The sequence below is a fragment of the Salvia hispanica genome, chromosome 3, assembly GCF_029641045.1.
Source record: "Salvia hispanica isolate PSC_SH4W2 chromosome 3, Shi_PSC_v1, whole genome shotgun sequence".
Classification (NCBI taxonomy): domain Eukaryota; kingdom Viridiplantae; phylum Streptophyta; class Magnoliopsida; order Lamiales; family Lamiaceae; genus Salvia; species Salvia hispanica.
In genome coordinates this window covers 44,341,185-44,356,084 of record NC_142694.1, presented here as the reverse complement: position 1 = coordinate 44,356,084, position 14,900 = coordinate 44,341,185, and the positions used below count along the sequence as shown (strand labels likewise).

The 14,900-nt window shown below is 39.5% G+C and overlaps 3 protein-coding genes across 4 annotated transcripts; 1 reads left to right on the top strand and 2 right to left on the bottom strand.

Annotated features, from left to right (window-relative positions):
- The first annotated feature begins 575 nt into the window (after positions 1 to 575).
- Positions 576 to 7,174, top strand: LOC125216466 (uncharacterized). The gene is made up of 4 exons (XM_048118179.2): positions 576 to 1,047; positions 1,618 to 2,493; positions 3,161 to 4,165; positions 4,357 to 7,174. Exons 1-4 carry the CDS (start codon positions 843 to 845, stop codon positions 7,023 to 7,025), a joined length of 4,755 nt encoding a protein of 1,584 aa, XP_047974136.2. The 5' UTR covers positions 576 to 842; the 3' UTR covers positions 7,026 to 7,174.
- Positions 7,175 to 7,779: 605 nt separating this feature from the next.
- Positions 7,780 to 10,321, bottom strand: LOC125216898 (uncharacterized). Its single transcript, XM_048118684.2, has 4 exons — positions 10,153 to 10,321; positions 9,067 to 9,225; positions 8,684 to 8,977; positions 7,780 to 8,555 (listed from the first exon to the last, which is right to left on the bottom strand). The coding sequence occupies exons 2-4, from the start codon at positions 9,199 to 9,201 to the stop codon at positions 7,944 to 7,946; spliced, it is 1,041 nt and encodes a 346-aa protein (XP_047974641.1). The 5' UTR covers positions 9,202 to 9,225; positions 10,153 to 10,321; the 3' UTR covers positions 7,780 to 7,943.
- A 562-nt stretch (positions 10,322 to 10,883) lies between these two features.
- On the bottom strand, positions 10,884 to 14,893 carry LOC125214605 (alpha-taxilin-like protein). Of its 2 annotated transcripts, none has more exons than XM_048115698.2 (12): positions 14,785 to 14,893; positions 14,411 to 14,677; positions 13,885 to 13,961; positions 13,571 to 13,676; positions 13,253 to 13,320; positions 12,913 to 12,990; positions 12,519 to 12,583; positions 11,987 to 12,053; positions 11,699 to 11,881; positions 11,505 to 11,561; positions 11,305 to 11,400; positions 10,884 to 11,208 (listed from the first exon to the last, which is right to left on the bottom strand). In XM_048115698.2, exons 2-12 carry the CDS (start codon positions 14,661 to 14,663, stop codon positions 11,077 to 11,079), a joined length of 1,182 nt encoding a protein of 393 aa, XP_047971655.1. In that variant the 5' UTR covers positions 14,664 to 14,677; positions 14,785 to 14,893; the 3' UTR covers positions 10,884 to 11,076. The 2 variants fall into 2 exon arrangements, with proteins under 2 accessions (XP_047971655.1, XP_047971656.1); XM_048115699.2 differs by having other exon boundaries at positions 14,411 to 14,671.
- Positions 14,894 to 14,900: the final 7 nt, after the last annotated feature.

Here is a 14,900-nt window from a genome sequence, read left to right as displayed (position 1 = left end):
TTAAATAATTATATAAAACATTATTCTATTCCCTTATGAATTTATGATGTCTCAATACTTTCTTTTCAGACGTTCCAAATTATATTCTTCCCTTTTATTTTATTTATTTAAAATTCTTCTTTTAATAAATGAAATAAATAAGGGAAACTAGAATAATTACATTTAAATTACACCTTTTAAAATAATACTAACAAAATGTTTGGTCATTGAAGTGTATGTAACACTCCAAAGTGCAAGTATATTTCTTTTAAAACTAGTCAAACAATAAAATTTTGAATTTGAAAAGGATGGAAATGTAGGATGGACTTTTCAATTTTTTGGATATTTTAAAAAATAGTAGTACTCCTCCTCCTACTATTTTTAACAGAAGAATAAAATTGAGTATATAGGTGGAATACACCTAAATATCGTAGTAAAATATTAAAAACCACACCGACAACTAAAATTAGAGGAAAATAAATTCGAATTGAAGCTACTGAAACCCTAAATTTTGATTTAACAAAAACAAATAATATTTTTTATTTGGTAATTATTTTTTAATAAAATAAGTATCCTCTCTCATCTCTCTTTTGTACCTTATCACCTCACAGAATCAATAAACTCTCACAAAAAATTTCTTCCCTCTTCTCCCCGCCTCCAGAAACAAGCAAAAAGGGATAAAATTCGCAGCCCCCAAATTCACAGCTCTCTCAATTTCTAAGCTATCTTGTAGTCCAGTGTTTTGGCTCCACCTCCAGTCGATGCCCATTTGTTAAATTGAGGGGATTGTTTGAGATTGGAACGACGCCGCGTGAAGGGAAGCAGCCACCGCCGCCGCTGAAGTAGTGAATCAGTTGATTTTCATGCCTCCGGAGCCATTGCCTTGGGATCGAAGGGATTTTCGGAAGCACGACAGATCCGCCTCTGCCGTCGCCGGAGGATTGGGCCGCGGCGGGATTCACAAATGGAGGGACCAGCACCAGCAGCAGCCGCACCGCAACCACCACGCTCCGCCTCCATATCATCATCAGCAGCAGCAGCGGTGGTATTCTGATTTCCGCTCCCCTGGTGAGTAAACAATGAGACAAAATCAGAAAGAGATCTAATCTTTTTTTATTTTATTTTTAGGGTTTCTGAAATTACTGTTTAGGGCAAAAGTGGAGTGGTTTTTAAATGAGAAATTTTGTGTTTCAGTTTAATTAACCCTGGAATAGTGCTTATTTAAAAGTGTGTTAGGTTGTTGTCTGTCAAAGACGTTTTGGTTTGGGGTTGAAAGTGGGTTTTGTTGATTTCCAGTTTTGGAAGATGGAAGCTTTAAGAGGATTAGGTTGTTGTGGAGATACTTTTGCTCGTGTTTAATTCCTAAAATACCTTTTGTGGTTAAGAGACATGTGCACCGGGTTATTTGCCATGGTTTTGTTTTCAGGATGTATTTGTGTTGTGTGGGATTCAGTTTGATAGGAAAGAAAGAGAGAAAAATATAACTTTTGTTGGTTTCGTTTTGGTTTTACTTTTCATTGATAAAGAGCGCGGTGAGTTGCCTAGAACGCATTCTCATCTTTATTTTTTAGCTAAGGAATGTTGTTTTTGCTTATGCTGATTCCTTTTCTCCTTGTTGTGTGTTTTCATTTGCTACAGGTCAGAGCAAGCAGGGTGGTTGGTCTATGTATTCTGGTGATCCTGGCCAAGGCGTTGCGCCTTTTAGTTCACGGTTTGATAGAAATTTGGAAAATGAACGTAGCCAAACCTTTAGCACCCGTGGTAATGGAAGGTATTATAAGAATAATAGGGGTTCCTTTACCCGGAAAGAGTGGAAAGGCCCCTCTTGGGAAGCTGCTGTACCACATAATTCAACTGGAGAAACTATCACTGAAGTAAACAACCCGAGGTCCATAGAATACATCCAACCATGCCACAATAGCAGCAGCAGAAGCGACAGGGTCTCTCATGCCCCGCTTGATTCTATAAGTGTATCAGATCAATCCCTAACTGAATCTCTCGTGAAGGAGAAAGTGGATAACATTACTGATGAGACGACTGGTAAAGGTCAAGAATCTGAAAAAGAGAACTGCTTGGGGCCAGTAGAGTTGGAACCTCTAAAGTGGAGCCAGGTGGGCAGTACATGTATCAATCATTCTACCAGCTCAAAGAGTCTAGGGCAGGATTCTATTGAGGTTCTGACTGAAGTGCAGCTGAAGAATGCAATTCCCAGCAAGTCTCTTACTGTAGATGTTTCTTGTGATAGATCAAATAGTCCCACCCAATCTGAAGATACTGGATCTAGGAAAAAAAGGCGCCTTGGTTGGGGTGAGGGACTGGCAAAGTATGAGAAGAAGAAAGTCGATGGCCCTGAAGATGGTACTACCAAAAGCGAATCCTCTATTAGTGTCGTTAGTACAGAATCACCTCAGTCTCAATCCGTCAACCTGGTTGAGAAGAGTGCAAGAGTTGAAAGATTGTTGGAGTGTGCCTCACCTGCTACTCCATCTTCGGTTGCTTGTAGTTATTCACCAGGTAATATATGGGTCACCGCTGAGCATCTTACTTCCTCTGTTTCTTAACTATATTGTGTAAACTGATTGCCTGTATGTGTATCCTGTCCCACCTTAGCTGGAAAAAGAGTATGTAGGATTGTTATTGTGCTTTGCAGCTTGATTTTTTAAAGATTTTTGCATTGTAGCTGTCGGTGCTCCCTCCCTTGTTTTATTCTGTCAATAAATTCTTTATATCTATTCTTTAATATTCATCCTAAACTGCAGCCACGTCCCTGTTAGTCTTTCTTAATTTCTTAGTTAATATATGATTTCCTTAACTCTAATTAACTAGAAGTGATGGCATTGGTGCTCTGTTGCACACTTTGTTGGTTGAACATGATCTTAAAGTCTTAATGAACGATATGTATACACCTTGTAGCTGATTTTTATAGCTTCCTTTTATAATATGGAAAATAGTTAATGTTTCTATATGCAAGTCAGTCTTTTGCATTTGAAATATTAGTACAACTGGGGATTAAGTTTTTTATCCTCTTGCCATGGATTGTAATATGAAATTCCTCACTCAGTGAACTTTTTTTCGATGCTTTATTGGAACTTAGGTCGTTCATATTATTCATCAAAATTTTAGTTTATCCTTTATGTCTATAAATTTCTTCTAACCTACTACTATTTCTTCCGTGGAATAGATGTTCTCGAAGAAAAATCTGCCAAGGAGGCAAATATGGATTGTGATGCTAGTAATGTAAGCTGTTCTCCCAGTACTGCATCCCTGTCACACTATGCTGGTTCACCTATTAACTTACAAAATTTGGAGCTTGAATCTATTACGAATTTGAGCTCTTTGATAAATGAATTACTACAGCCCAATGATCCATGTTCTGCAGAATATGGTGATACTCAAAGGATATCCATGGATAAGTTGTTGGTATGGAAGGTAGATGTATTGAAAGCACTTGAAATTACAGAATCTGAGATTGAGTCACTTGAAACGGAACTGAAGTCATCAATATCTCACCCAGCCGGTCCCAGGACATCGGTAGGAGAGCAGCAATCAAAACCTTGTGAATTGCTAGATACTGCTTCCAGATATGGTGTTGGGCATGCTGTGTCCAAAGATGTGGATACGGATAGCCCAGGCAGTGCTACGTCGAAATTTGTGGATGTGCCTGCCATCTTTTCACCTGAGAAAGAAGAATTTTCAGAAGATTCTAGAAATGTGGATGTGGACAAATCTTGCAACTTGGATACGAAATGTTTGAAGAATGTTTCCAATTCTCCCGAAAGCCATGGGTATGTCAGTAGTAATGTACTTACTAGGAATACTATTCGTGAGGATCGCGACGTGGGCAATATTTGGGGCGCAATACTCTCTTCCAATAGGGATGCTTCCAGCAGAGCTTTGGAGGAGATAAATAAGTTACTGCCCAAACAGTGCCGTTTTGATGGTTCTGTTGATTCTTTCTTCTCTTCTTTGCCAAGCAATTCCTCTGCAGTTAAGGAAAGATTTCTAAAGAGGAAGCAATTTCTCCAGTTCAAGGAGAAGGTTTTGGTCCTCAAGTTTAAGGTATTTCAACATTTCTGGAAGGAAGGCCAAGTAGTTTCTATCAAGACACTTCGAGGGAAAACTCGGAAGAAGTTTGATCCAAGTCGAAATGGCCATAAAAGACATCGTTCTCGAGTTTCTTCTTATGGTAAGCTTATTGCTTTATATCTTTTCTGTCTATTATAACAAATGGGTGACTATGGAAGCATGCTGTTACTTTGATACCCATATTTACCTCCCTATTTTATGATCTTTTCAGATCTTTAAGAATCTCAAGTTTGTTGAGTGTATGTATACTTGTTTCCGATGTTTAATTACTTATCTGGAAATGTTTTGCAGCTGGAGGTTTTCAAACAGTTCCTGCCGATGAAGTGATCGACTACGTGAACAATTTGCTTTCACAGTTGGCATTCAAACCCAATAGGAATACTCTGAAGATGCCAGCTTTAATTTTGGACAAGAACGTGAAGATGTCAAGGTTTATCACAAACAATGGTCTTGTCGAAGATCCTTTTACTGTTGAAAAAGAAAGGTCTATCATTAACCCGTGGGCAACTGAAGAGAGAGTAATTTTTATCAAAAAGCTTGCTGCCTACGGGAAGGATTTCAGGAAGATAGCATCTTTTCTGGATCATAAAACCGTGGCAGATTGCATCGAGTTCTATTACAAAAATCACAAGTCAAAATGGTTTGAGGAAGCTAGAAAGAATTCCGGCTTCATCAAGCAAAGAAAATCCCAAACAACAAATTACCTTGTTGGTTCGGGGAAAAGAAGGAATCGTGAGTTCAATGCTGCTTCTCTTGATATGTTGGGTGCAGCTTCTGAGATTGTGGCTAACATTGATAAGGGCATGGATGTCCGGCAGAAAGGCGTATCAAGATCCTCTCTTGGTGGTGCATCTAGTTCTTGCGCCCCCCCTAGGGTCGTTGATCATCTGTTGAAGGGGTCTGACAGTAAGGATATGGACAACAATGATATGGAGACAGAAGCTGCTGATGTGTTAGCTGGCATTTGTGGCTCCTTATCGCCTGAGTCTACGAGTTCTTCCATCACAAGTTCTGTTGACCTTGGTGACGGTTACAAAGATACGAGCTGTCCACGAATCAGTCCGTCTGTAAAATGGCCTTTGACCCCTGAGGTCACTGAGGATGTTGATAGTGAGTGCTCGGATGAGAGCTGCGGCGAAATGAATTCAACTGATTGGTCAGATGAGGAGAAATCCATCTTCATTCGGGCCGTGTCATCTCATGGGAAAGATTTTCGTATGGTCTCTCATTGTGTCCGAACAAAATCTGCCAATCAGTGCAAGGTGTTCTTTAGCAAGGCTAGAAAGTCCCTTGGGTTGGATATGGTTCAGCTTGGCTCTGGAGCTGCATCAGGTGATGTTGATGGAGGTGGTAGTGACATCGAAGATGATTGTAATATGGGGACTTACTTGGGCACTAGCAACAACAGCTCAGAATACGAGACAAAGGAGACTTCCCCACCACCTCGCATGAAGTCTGATCATGAATCTGAGATTGTGGATATGGCTCCTGAAGTTAAAACATTCGAAGGGAATCAAGGACAATGCCCTCTTGATTCTACAACTGGTGAACTGGTTCTAGAGAATTATTCTCTAGCTTTAGTTGCTCGTGGGGATGATAAGCCAGTTAAAGATGTCCAATATCCTCAAACTACAGCTGTTGCCTTGAATATGGAGTCCAGACGAGGGGCTAAAGAAGAAGTTCCAGACTGGCCAAATGAGGCTGAGAAGGGGGCTTTAGTTAAGGTCTCGAATGGCAATGGTGCTGAAGAAAAACAATGTGACGTACCTCTTTTACCCAAAGTTCATTTATCTGATTCTACTGATGTTAATGACACAGGCCATGAAACATGCTGGAAGAAATTTGAGCTTTCTCATACCTCTGTTGATACACATTCTTCTACACAAACTTGTAAGAAGTTCAATACCCCAAAAGAGGCCAATGTTGGAATGTGTTCTGCTGAAAAATCTAGTGTCAGCTCGTTGCCACAGAATGGCCGCTTAGCATCCGTGGCTTCAACATCAATATTTTCAGTTCCTATTAAATACAGTGATACTCCAAACTGCAACGCTTTACTACCTGTTGAGGCTAATGGGAATGATGGAACACATCTTTCTAGCTACTCGTTGGGATCTTCCCAGATTCTCCAGGGGTACCCCCTTTCCTTGCAGACTATGAAAGGGACAAAGAGGGATGTCAGCTCTGCTCGTCATGGTGAACATTCGAATTCAGATTGGCATACAGATTTCTCACTTCAGAAGTGCAAGGAAGCAAGGAAGAATGATCTCTCGTTTCCACCTCCGGAACGAGTCAGGGATCGTTCAACTCCACCGCAATCAAGCTGCTCATCTGCTGGTGACAACAATCCTCCGAGAAAAGGTGATGTGAAATTGTTTGGTAAGATCTTATCATCTTCCCTGCAGAAACCCGTTGAACGAGCTGGTGAGAGTAGCAGCAGCCAGAATCAAAGACTCAAACTCATTTCCGAGCAGAAGGATTCTGCCCAGTCAAAGTTCGACTGCAATGTCTACGCTCCCCCTGAGAAGATGCCTGCTAGGAGATTCACGCTTTGGGATGGAAACAGGATACAGACAACACCGGTCCCTCCCATGCTGGATTCTGCTCGCCTGCTGGCCAAATACCCCTCTGCATTTAGCAATTTCATGCCATCTTCGTTGCATGGCCCCGTTGATGGCACTTCTGTTTTCCAAAGAAGAGAGATGTGCAGTAGCATTGGTGTGAAGCAGGTACAAGATGATACGCTGGCTGAAATGCAGAGAAGAAACACACTCAATGCAGCTGCAGGAACATCGTCGGGTGTTGGCATTGCTGGACAAGGAAGGATGATGTTTGGAGGTGAGTATCCTAACCTTACAGATCCAGTGGCGGCCATCAAAATGCACTATGCTAGGATGCAGGGAGGTAACATCGTCTTCGACACCGATGGTAGATGGATTAACAGTAGGGATGTAGGCAGGTAGTAGAAACACTTGCAATCCATACTTTCTTCTTTTTTTGCTCGCATTGTATAATAGTTTTTGACATTTGTATTTGTAGCTGTACTATTGCTTCTGTCTTTGTTGCATCTGATCAAATACTACAGTAACTTTATCCAAATTTTGTTCAACTCTGAGAACATGTCAAGAATGTTTGGCTAGTAGGAGAGATTGAATGTGTTGGTTTTCACTATACAGGGAAATGATTCAATTCAAGTAGTATGGGAGTAATTTGTCTCTTGGTATGTAATCGTTTAAGATTAGATGAACCTACATCTGTAATCTGTAAATATAAATATATGAGAGTCCCTACACTTGCTAATACAATACACTTTTCTCTGCAATACAAGTTTTATTTTGCTTCTATACTCTTACAATTTTAAATTTGAATTATTTAGCATCTTTTAAATCAAGATAAGCATTTGACTTTTTAGTGTGCTTTGGTGAGTTGCAACTCCCATGTGATGTGTTGACTATCAGTTTTGTAATGGGGTTAGGACAGCTAACTGTGACCTGTCCCATCAATTCTTACTTAAACAACTCTCTCTCTCTCTCTGACTATTGCAAACAGCCAAACAGTTTACTTTTAGTTACATCAGAAACTCAACCAACTAATCAATCAAGGAGCCAAGACCATTGTGGACTTTCTTTACTATACAACCTTCCACTTTTGGAATTATTTTACAATTGAACAGGCAAAATAAGAGGGCAAAAGAATCTCTCAATCAACACATGCATATACATAAAAATGCCTCAGTTATAATATAAACTTCTCTTAATTCTTACATTTATTTCACCAATTTTTCTGGAGGACTTCGGTGGTATATAAAAACAACAAGAATAGAAGCTCACTTTTGCATATAACTAGACCTGCAACAGAACCAAGAATGGAGTAACCCAAGATCAGCAGAAAACCTCAGGTGGGGATGAGGTACCAGGAACTTGCAGAGAATTTGAACTCCAATCGGCGTTTTCCCGGCATTTAATCCCAGTAACGTCTGGCCCGATAACTGAAGTTTCAGCAAATTCCAATTTCCTCGCATCAGCAGCTGTCTTGAGCCGGTACCTCTCCGCCCTTGATCCGATCACCTGCCCTAAAATAGATGCCGCTATGGTGAATGCCATGGCTGCCTTTGGCATCAGCACAGATTTCCTGAGCATGCCTATGAATGGCACAGCAGCATGGACAGCAACAAACCACGATGGCGAGAATTTTTCAGTGTGTTCCCTCCATATTCCTAGAGGTACATTAGCTGCCATTCCCAGAAGTCCGATGGCGAGCACTTTTGCAGGTAGGGGCTGCGGCCTAAGGTTTTTGGCGAAAGCAGTTTTTGCTAGAGCACTCCTGGCGGCCACAATTGCAGGAGGGCACCTATACTTCATGCCAGGAGGGGGCTGAAGGGCCTTTGCTACAAGAGGAAGCACACTACTCACGGCCCGATAGGACTTTGCAATGGGGCAGTTCCCTTTTTGCAACCAATCATCGCCCATTGCTTCATGGCCTGATTTCTCTCCCTGGATTCACACATAAACATCTTTAACTATTGCATGTCGAGATTAGTTATTGGTAGACAAAGTATAGCCAATAAGATGAGTATTTCAGAATATGAAATGAGCTGCATAGCGAAAGGAGCAAATTTTACCTTTGAAGAAGATTTCTTTTTTGAGGGTTTCGGTTTCTTGTTGTCCTTCCCCCATTTTTCGAAGAAAGCATCGAAACCAAAAGCCCCCCCTGCACCAAAACCGGAGAGGCTAATGGTGGCTGCTTTAGCCGCCAAGGGGTTGAATTGAGCTTGTGATGATTGGGGCTGAGACTTCTGAGTCGGAAGAAATGGCCTGCCGGAAAGCGGAACAACACCATTTTGCCCATGGAAGAGCCTAAATGCCATATCAAAATTGGGACCATCCTCAAATATGGGACCCTTCCCATCCCGTGCCTAATATGAGCAAGACAGCAGAGAAAAGGGCATCTATTAGATAATGATACGGGCAAACATGGAAAGTGAAAGAGAGGCATATGACTTACAGGAATAGGGAAAGCCATCGATGATGTGAAGGAGAAGTTAGTTGGTTCATTGATGTTCCTCAGAAACGGACACCTAAACATGCCCTGGTCAAAATTTGAAGATCCCTCGTTCGAGTTTCCAAAGAAAAAATCCATCCTCGAAATGCAATGATCTGCAACCTGATACAATCATAAAACACACAAAAAAAAGAGATGAATCTTGAAGCAAGATGTTGATTGCTGCAAAAACTGTGATATCCATAGCAGATAGCATGAAAAGAACAACGTATTGGCTCCAAAAGAAGGATCACCAAATTGCAGTCTAATCGGGCACCTATTCCTTATGGGAACATCTTTTGAGGATGAAAACCCCAATTGCAAAAACAATTACCAATCAATAATCAAGTAGGTATCTGGGATGAATCCAAAAATCACAGAACAACCATACACCTCATTACTCAACCAAAATGATGACAGATGAATAAGTCATGGCTATAATTTCCAAAAATGCATATTTCCAAGAATCACAAACAAAATTCAGGCATAACGAGAAGGGTTCTGCAAAGTTCAAATAATCCACTACCTACACCTAGAGCTTGTATACACCATAACTGAACTAACTGCTTCTTAACTTCAATTTCTCAGCAAAATATGTGTCCAATGACAATTAGTCCAATTTTCCTCACCAACTGCAAAATATTAATCCTAACACCATCCAATTGAACTAGATTCTTACACACATATCTGCTAAATCAAACATCATTATATATAGTCTCAGCTCAACCCAAAAGCCTTCTTCTAATTTTCTACAAGGCTATTCAATCTACCTATCCAGAAACAAATTAGTGCTTAAATCACCCCAAAAACTCAGAATAGTGGCAAACAAACATATGTAAGAAGTTCAACAAGAGAAAACCAATTAAGACAAGATAGAAATTTCCTGTTCATTGACTAGAAAAGAACACATTAAACCCATACAAGAGTTTCAGAAAAGGATCAATCATGATTCGATTCAAACAGCCACCAAAACAACCAACGATTCAGAACTCGATGACATCAAAGTGTAATTGCAAAGGAAAGCATCAAAACGAAAGACGAAATCACCACCTTCGAAAATACCAGCGAGCTAGCGACGGAACGCTACGCAATTAAAAACCCTCGAGCAAAAACGGATCTTTAGAGAGGGGAGAGAGGGATTGAGGAATTTGGAGTGGGTGAGGACGGAAGAGAAAAGGAGATATGGCCCAAGTCGTACAAAAGTTGGTACTTTTTCAGAGGGAAGAAGCAAACGACGTCGCATGGGCTTAACTACTCCACACGCCAAATTGATTTAACTCTAAAAATAAAAATTCAGATTTTTTTTTTACTTTGTTGGATTTGGCATGTTTTTGGTCACCCACTCCTTAGGTGGGGTGTTGTCAAATCTGGTATAATATGAATAATTGATTTGATATATTTTTATGGAAATTATAGATCTGACCTTATCGAGCTACCAAATTAAAATTCTTAAACCCATGAATTAATCATGTAATAAAGGGCTGTGTCATTGGTTCAGATATTTCCACAATAAGAAGGTTCTTATTTGAACCATTTTCAACACTTACTTCTACTATTGAAATAGGTTATTTTTCCCAACTTAGTTTATTTTTAGTTAATTAATTCTCTCAAAATTAAGGACTTTAGCTATAATTTTCCCAATTAAAAGAAAACCAGCCTCTTGTGGTTAATCAGATGTAGAACATTTGCCAAGACCAAGTTATTGGGTTAAAAATCAAATCTAATCAAGTCCTTCACAAAGCATAGTATGTGAAGTGCAGGCACAATTTTGAAGGAAGCAGTTAATATGAAAAGATTTTTCAATAGCTGTTGCAACATAACAATATACAAGGGATATGCAGTCTGAAACACCAAAAGTTCACTCAACTCAGCCAACAAAATTTGTTAGGACAACCTTAATTTGGCAAAGTTTAACAACATCAGCCCTTTGGAATACAAGTCTACTTTATAGCACTCCACTCCAAACAGCTGAGTTCATACAACAGTATCTGAACTATTGCTTGCAACTGAACTTGTCTTCCTCTCTGCTTGGAGGGATCGACACAGCGATTCCAGTTTGTCCTTCTGATTTCTCGTTTTCTCCAGTTGTTTCTTCAGGAGCTCGCGCTGCTCGGGAGGGGTAAGCAGACATTTCAAAGTCAGTTCATGTCATACAGAATGAAGATCAAAAGGTGTTTTTCGACAGCAAATTGTAGTTCATACCTCGTTGGCCAGTTCGATTAGGGTGATATCTGATTTCTCGCTTTTGCTCTTCATGAAGGTGTTTTCCTTCTTGAGGTCCTTAATTGATTTCGCCATCTAGTTTTACCAAACCAGAGTTTTAACATTTATATTAGGAAAAGGAACAGATATGGATCAAATAGAGGAAAATCTTTGGAAAGTAACGTCATGACAATCTATACCTTCTCAATTTCTTGCTTGAATGTTTCAAAAACCTCGTTACTCTTCAATAATGCTTCCTGGTAGACATGGATTACAAAGTGGGAAGAAAGAAACCAAGTTATGGGAGAAAGAAACACAATGAAGTAGCCAAATTTGCAATTCATGATAGTTAAGATATTGAAATGTGACGTGCAAGAGACTATAATGGGCCGACCTGGAACTGTTGGAACTTTTCGCCATCGGCTGTTAACTGCAACCTCAAATTCTTTTCAGTTCCTAAGAGTTGCGCCACTTGTTCTGCGTAAAGTTTCATTTGAGCCTGCTCCTGCTTTAATTTCTCGTCGTGTTGCTGAAGTTTCAGATCAGAAAGCTGAAGTTCGAGGTCTTTCTGTTTTAGCTGCAAAGCCAGATGAAAGATTCCAATTTCAGCTCAATGGGAGAAACAAGTAATACTCCATTAGTTTGTATAAGCATAATTCCTTATATTTGGACGTGGACGTACCTGCTGGGCATGTTGCTGCTCGGAAAGAGTATATTGCTCGACAAGTTGTTTTAACTTGATCTTCAACCTGAAGTTAGAGAATTATGTGCATGAAAGGAACTGGTGCGAATAAAGCAAGACGATAAATGCAACTTTTTTTGCAAATTCTGAGACACCTTCTAAACCTAAGCTATCCGATTCAACTGAGAACAGAGAGAGTTGGTCCAAGGACTAGTCAATTAATTGGCTTCATAGCAACACAATAAGAAAGCACTAAATAAGTTTACTTAGTTTTGAACTGACGAATGCAATCATGTAAGCATCTCGGTTGAGCATACAACCACATTTATGAAACAGAGAATGGGCGCCATCAAAGATATAAAGGGTTTGTATACATGATCTTCTATAATCAACTAGAAATGTTAACTTCATTCTCTTCATTTCATCCCACAGAAGCTTGAAACAATGCCCCTGATGTTTTATACTCACACAGGCAATACTGAAAAAAGTTCTAAAATGTCAAGATAAACTAAAGCCCTTGATTTGGTCTTACATTTCGTTCTCTTTTAGCTGAGCTATGCATTCATCTTTCTGTTCCTCCAGCTTACAGCTTACTTCCTACAACAAAGAAGCAAAACATAAACATAAATATAGAAAAGAGAATCACAGTTAGCAATTTTTGAGCTTTAACTCTTTATATTTATGGAGCAACGACCTTCCAGATGTTATGCGCTCTACAAGAATACATTTATGCAATAAGAGCTACCTAATTTCAACAAACAATTCAGAGGAGCAAGTTGTAAGGAAAAGTTTTTAAGGAGTACTAAGAAAAATCTTGCTAGTTGTCATTTGGTGTTTCTTGCTTGACAACCAAGAATCTTTTAAACATGCAAGAAAGTGATGAGCATAGAACAGTAAACACGGCAGTAGACAGGAGCATATAAAACCTTAATTGCATCTTGGAACTTATTTGACAGATCTAATCTCAAATTCTGTCCGTCTTTTGACACTCGCTTGCACTCTTCCTGAAACAAGCAAACAGCAAGTGATTAGAAAGGCGAACTAATATCAATATTTCAGACAGAGATCAGGAAGATATGGAGTTAGCAGTCAAGGGTATCATCATTCCCAACATTTTCCCGCAAGAAAGTTCTATACTGGCCATTAACATGAGGCCTAAGAAACAAGAGGTCTAAGAAAATTTTCTGACTGCATGTATGGATCTAAACTTCGGTCTAAAAAAAAGGTGTTGGTTGAGTAGATGATCTGAGAAATCCAAGAAAATACCATTAACATTTTATTTTGACGTTGCAGCTCCCGACACAGTGACTCAAGTTTATCTCTAACAGCAACAGCTGCAGATAAGAAAAAGATATAAAAATTAGCAAATAAAAGCACTGTGATGCACGACTTATCCCCAATTAAAGCAAATATATGAGGTTACTAGATAGTAGACAGAGATGGAGATGTTTACATAAAAACTACAGAGTTACAAGGTTGAATTGTAAATAAAACATTTGGGATACAAAAAACATTGTCTACAGAGTGATATGAACTAAACTTATAGTAAAACATATTAGAAGGTAATAAACTACAGCAACCAACCAGAATCTCTTTCAGTTAGGACTTGTTGAAACTTCAAAGTAAACTCCAAATATTCCTTCTCTGATTTGAAGGTACGTTTGATTTTGCGCTTGACTTCAGGAGCTTCCTGATGGAATGAATTAGAGAAAATCAGAAAATTACAAGGAAATGGATTTAATGCAATTTTCAAAGCGACCTTTAAACTATTGTTCACTTTCTCTCAAAGGGTCCCTGAAGGACGATAAGATAGGAGTACCAATAACCAAATTACTTAAAGTTCTACAATAATTACATAGAAGGGCACAATTTATTCAAGATGAATCCATTATGGACACCTTTTTGTTGTTTTCAGTAGTTCCAGTCCCAGCAATCTCCACTGAGGTATCTGTGTGCGTCTGAGCATCTTCAACAGCTGCAAAAACCGTGAGTAGCTTAGATTTAGCAAAGTAGTGAAAAAAGCAAAAGAAAATCTAGAGCTGTAAACAGTCAAAAACTTGAAAACATAATCAAGAACACATAAATCTGTTCCGGCACCAATGTAATTAGGAAACTACATTTAAGCCATCATGGCATTTTTTTTTGAAGACCATATATCATATGCCAGAAGCAAGTATCAAACTGTTGATCAATGAATGAAACCCTCTCTTTCATGGTGTAAACAACATCACTGAACATCAAGAATTATCCCTTTCCATTTACAGCATCAAGAATCCATTAACATACATCACATATCATATACAAACAGTATAAAAAACAATAACCTCCCAAATATGGACGAAGAATTCCACTTAAATCACAAACCAAGCAAAGAAAGCTAGCATCTTTTTTACAACACACCAAGCTGAAAAACAAGAACATTACATTTGTCCTTGGCATTCACGTCGCCTTGAGCTGCAGCCGCTGATTGAGTTTGATCCGCCACGTGCTCGACCAATTTACCCAATGAGGAACCGCCATCTTCTATCACAACTTCGGGGCGCGAGCCGGGCTCCAGCAGCTTCTCCTCCTTGTAATCCACCTCTTCTTCCGCCGTAGAGGATTCGACAAACCCATCAGGCAGCGAGTCGGCTTCTGGGAGCTGATTCGCCTCCGGGTTCGGGTTAGGGTCTCCCATTTTTGCACCTACAACTTCGAGAAACACGAAAGATTTGATTTTTTTTGCTTACATTTGTTTAATTAAGGTTTTAAAACACATGGAAACGAGGTTGAAAGATGTAGATGATAGAGAGGCTTACAGATACGAGGTTTCAGCTTTGCAAAATGACTCAAATGGAGAGAGGTATATTAATGTGGACGGAGAGAGAAAAGAACTCAAGAGTGCTGCAAAAAAAATGAATTTCTAAGTGCAAGC

Coding starts and splice junctions, on each gene's coding strand:
- LOC125216466 (XM_048118179.2), top strand. CDS start 843: ATGCCTCCGGAGCCATTGCCTTGGGATCGAAGGGATTTTCGGAAGCAC. Junction 2,494..3,160: donor TGCTTGTAGTTATTCACCAG/GTAATATATGGG, acceptor TCCGTGGAATAG/ATGTTCTCGAAGAAAAATCT. Junction 4,166..4,356: donor TTCTCGAGTTTCTTCTTATG/GTAAGCTTATTG, acceptor AATGTTTTGCAG/CTGGAGGTTTTCAAACAGTT.
- LOC125216898 (XM_048118684.2), bottom strand. CDS start 9,201: ATGGATTTTTTCTTTGGAAACTCGAACGAGGGATCTTCAAATTTTGAC. Junction 8,978..9,066: donor CGATGGCTTTCCCTATTCCT/GTAAGTCATATG, acceptor TGCTCATATTAG/GCACGGGATGGGAAGGGTCC. Junction 8,556..8,683: donor AAAAGAAATCTTCTTCAAAG/GTAAAATTTGCT, acceptor GTGTGAATCCAG/GGAGAGAAATCAGGCCATGA.
- LOC125214605 (XM_048115698.2), bottom strand. CDS start 14,663: ATGGGAGACCCTAACCCGAACCCGGAGGCGAATCAGCTCCCAGAAGCC. Junction 13,677..13,884: donor CTACTGAAAACAACAAAAAG/GTGTCCATAATG, acceptor TCATTCCATCAG/GAAGCTCCTGAAGTCAAGCG. Junction 11,401..11,504: donor TCAAGCAAGAAATTGAGAAG/GTATAGATTGTC, acceptor TGGTAAAACTAG/ATGGCGAAATCAATTAAGGA.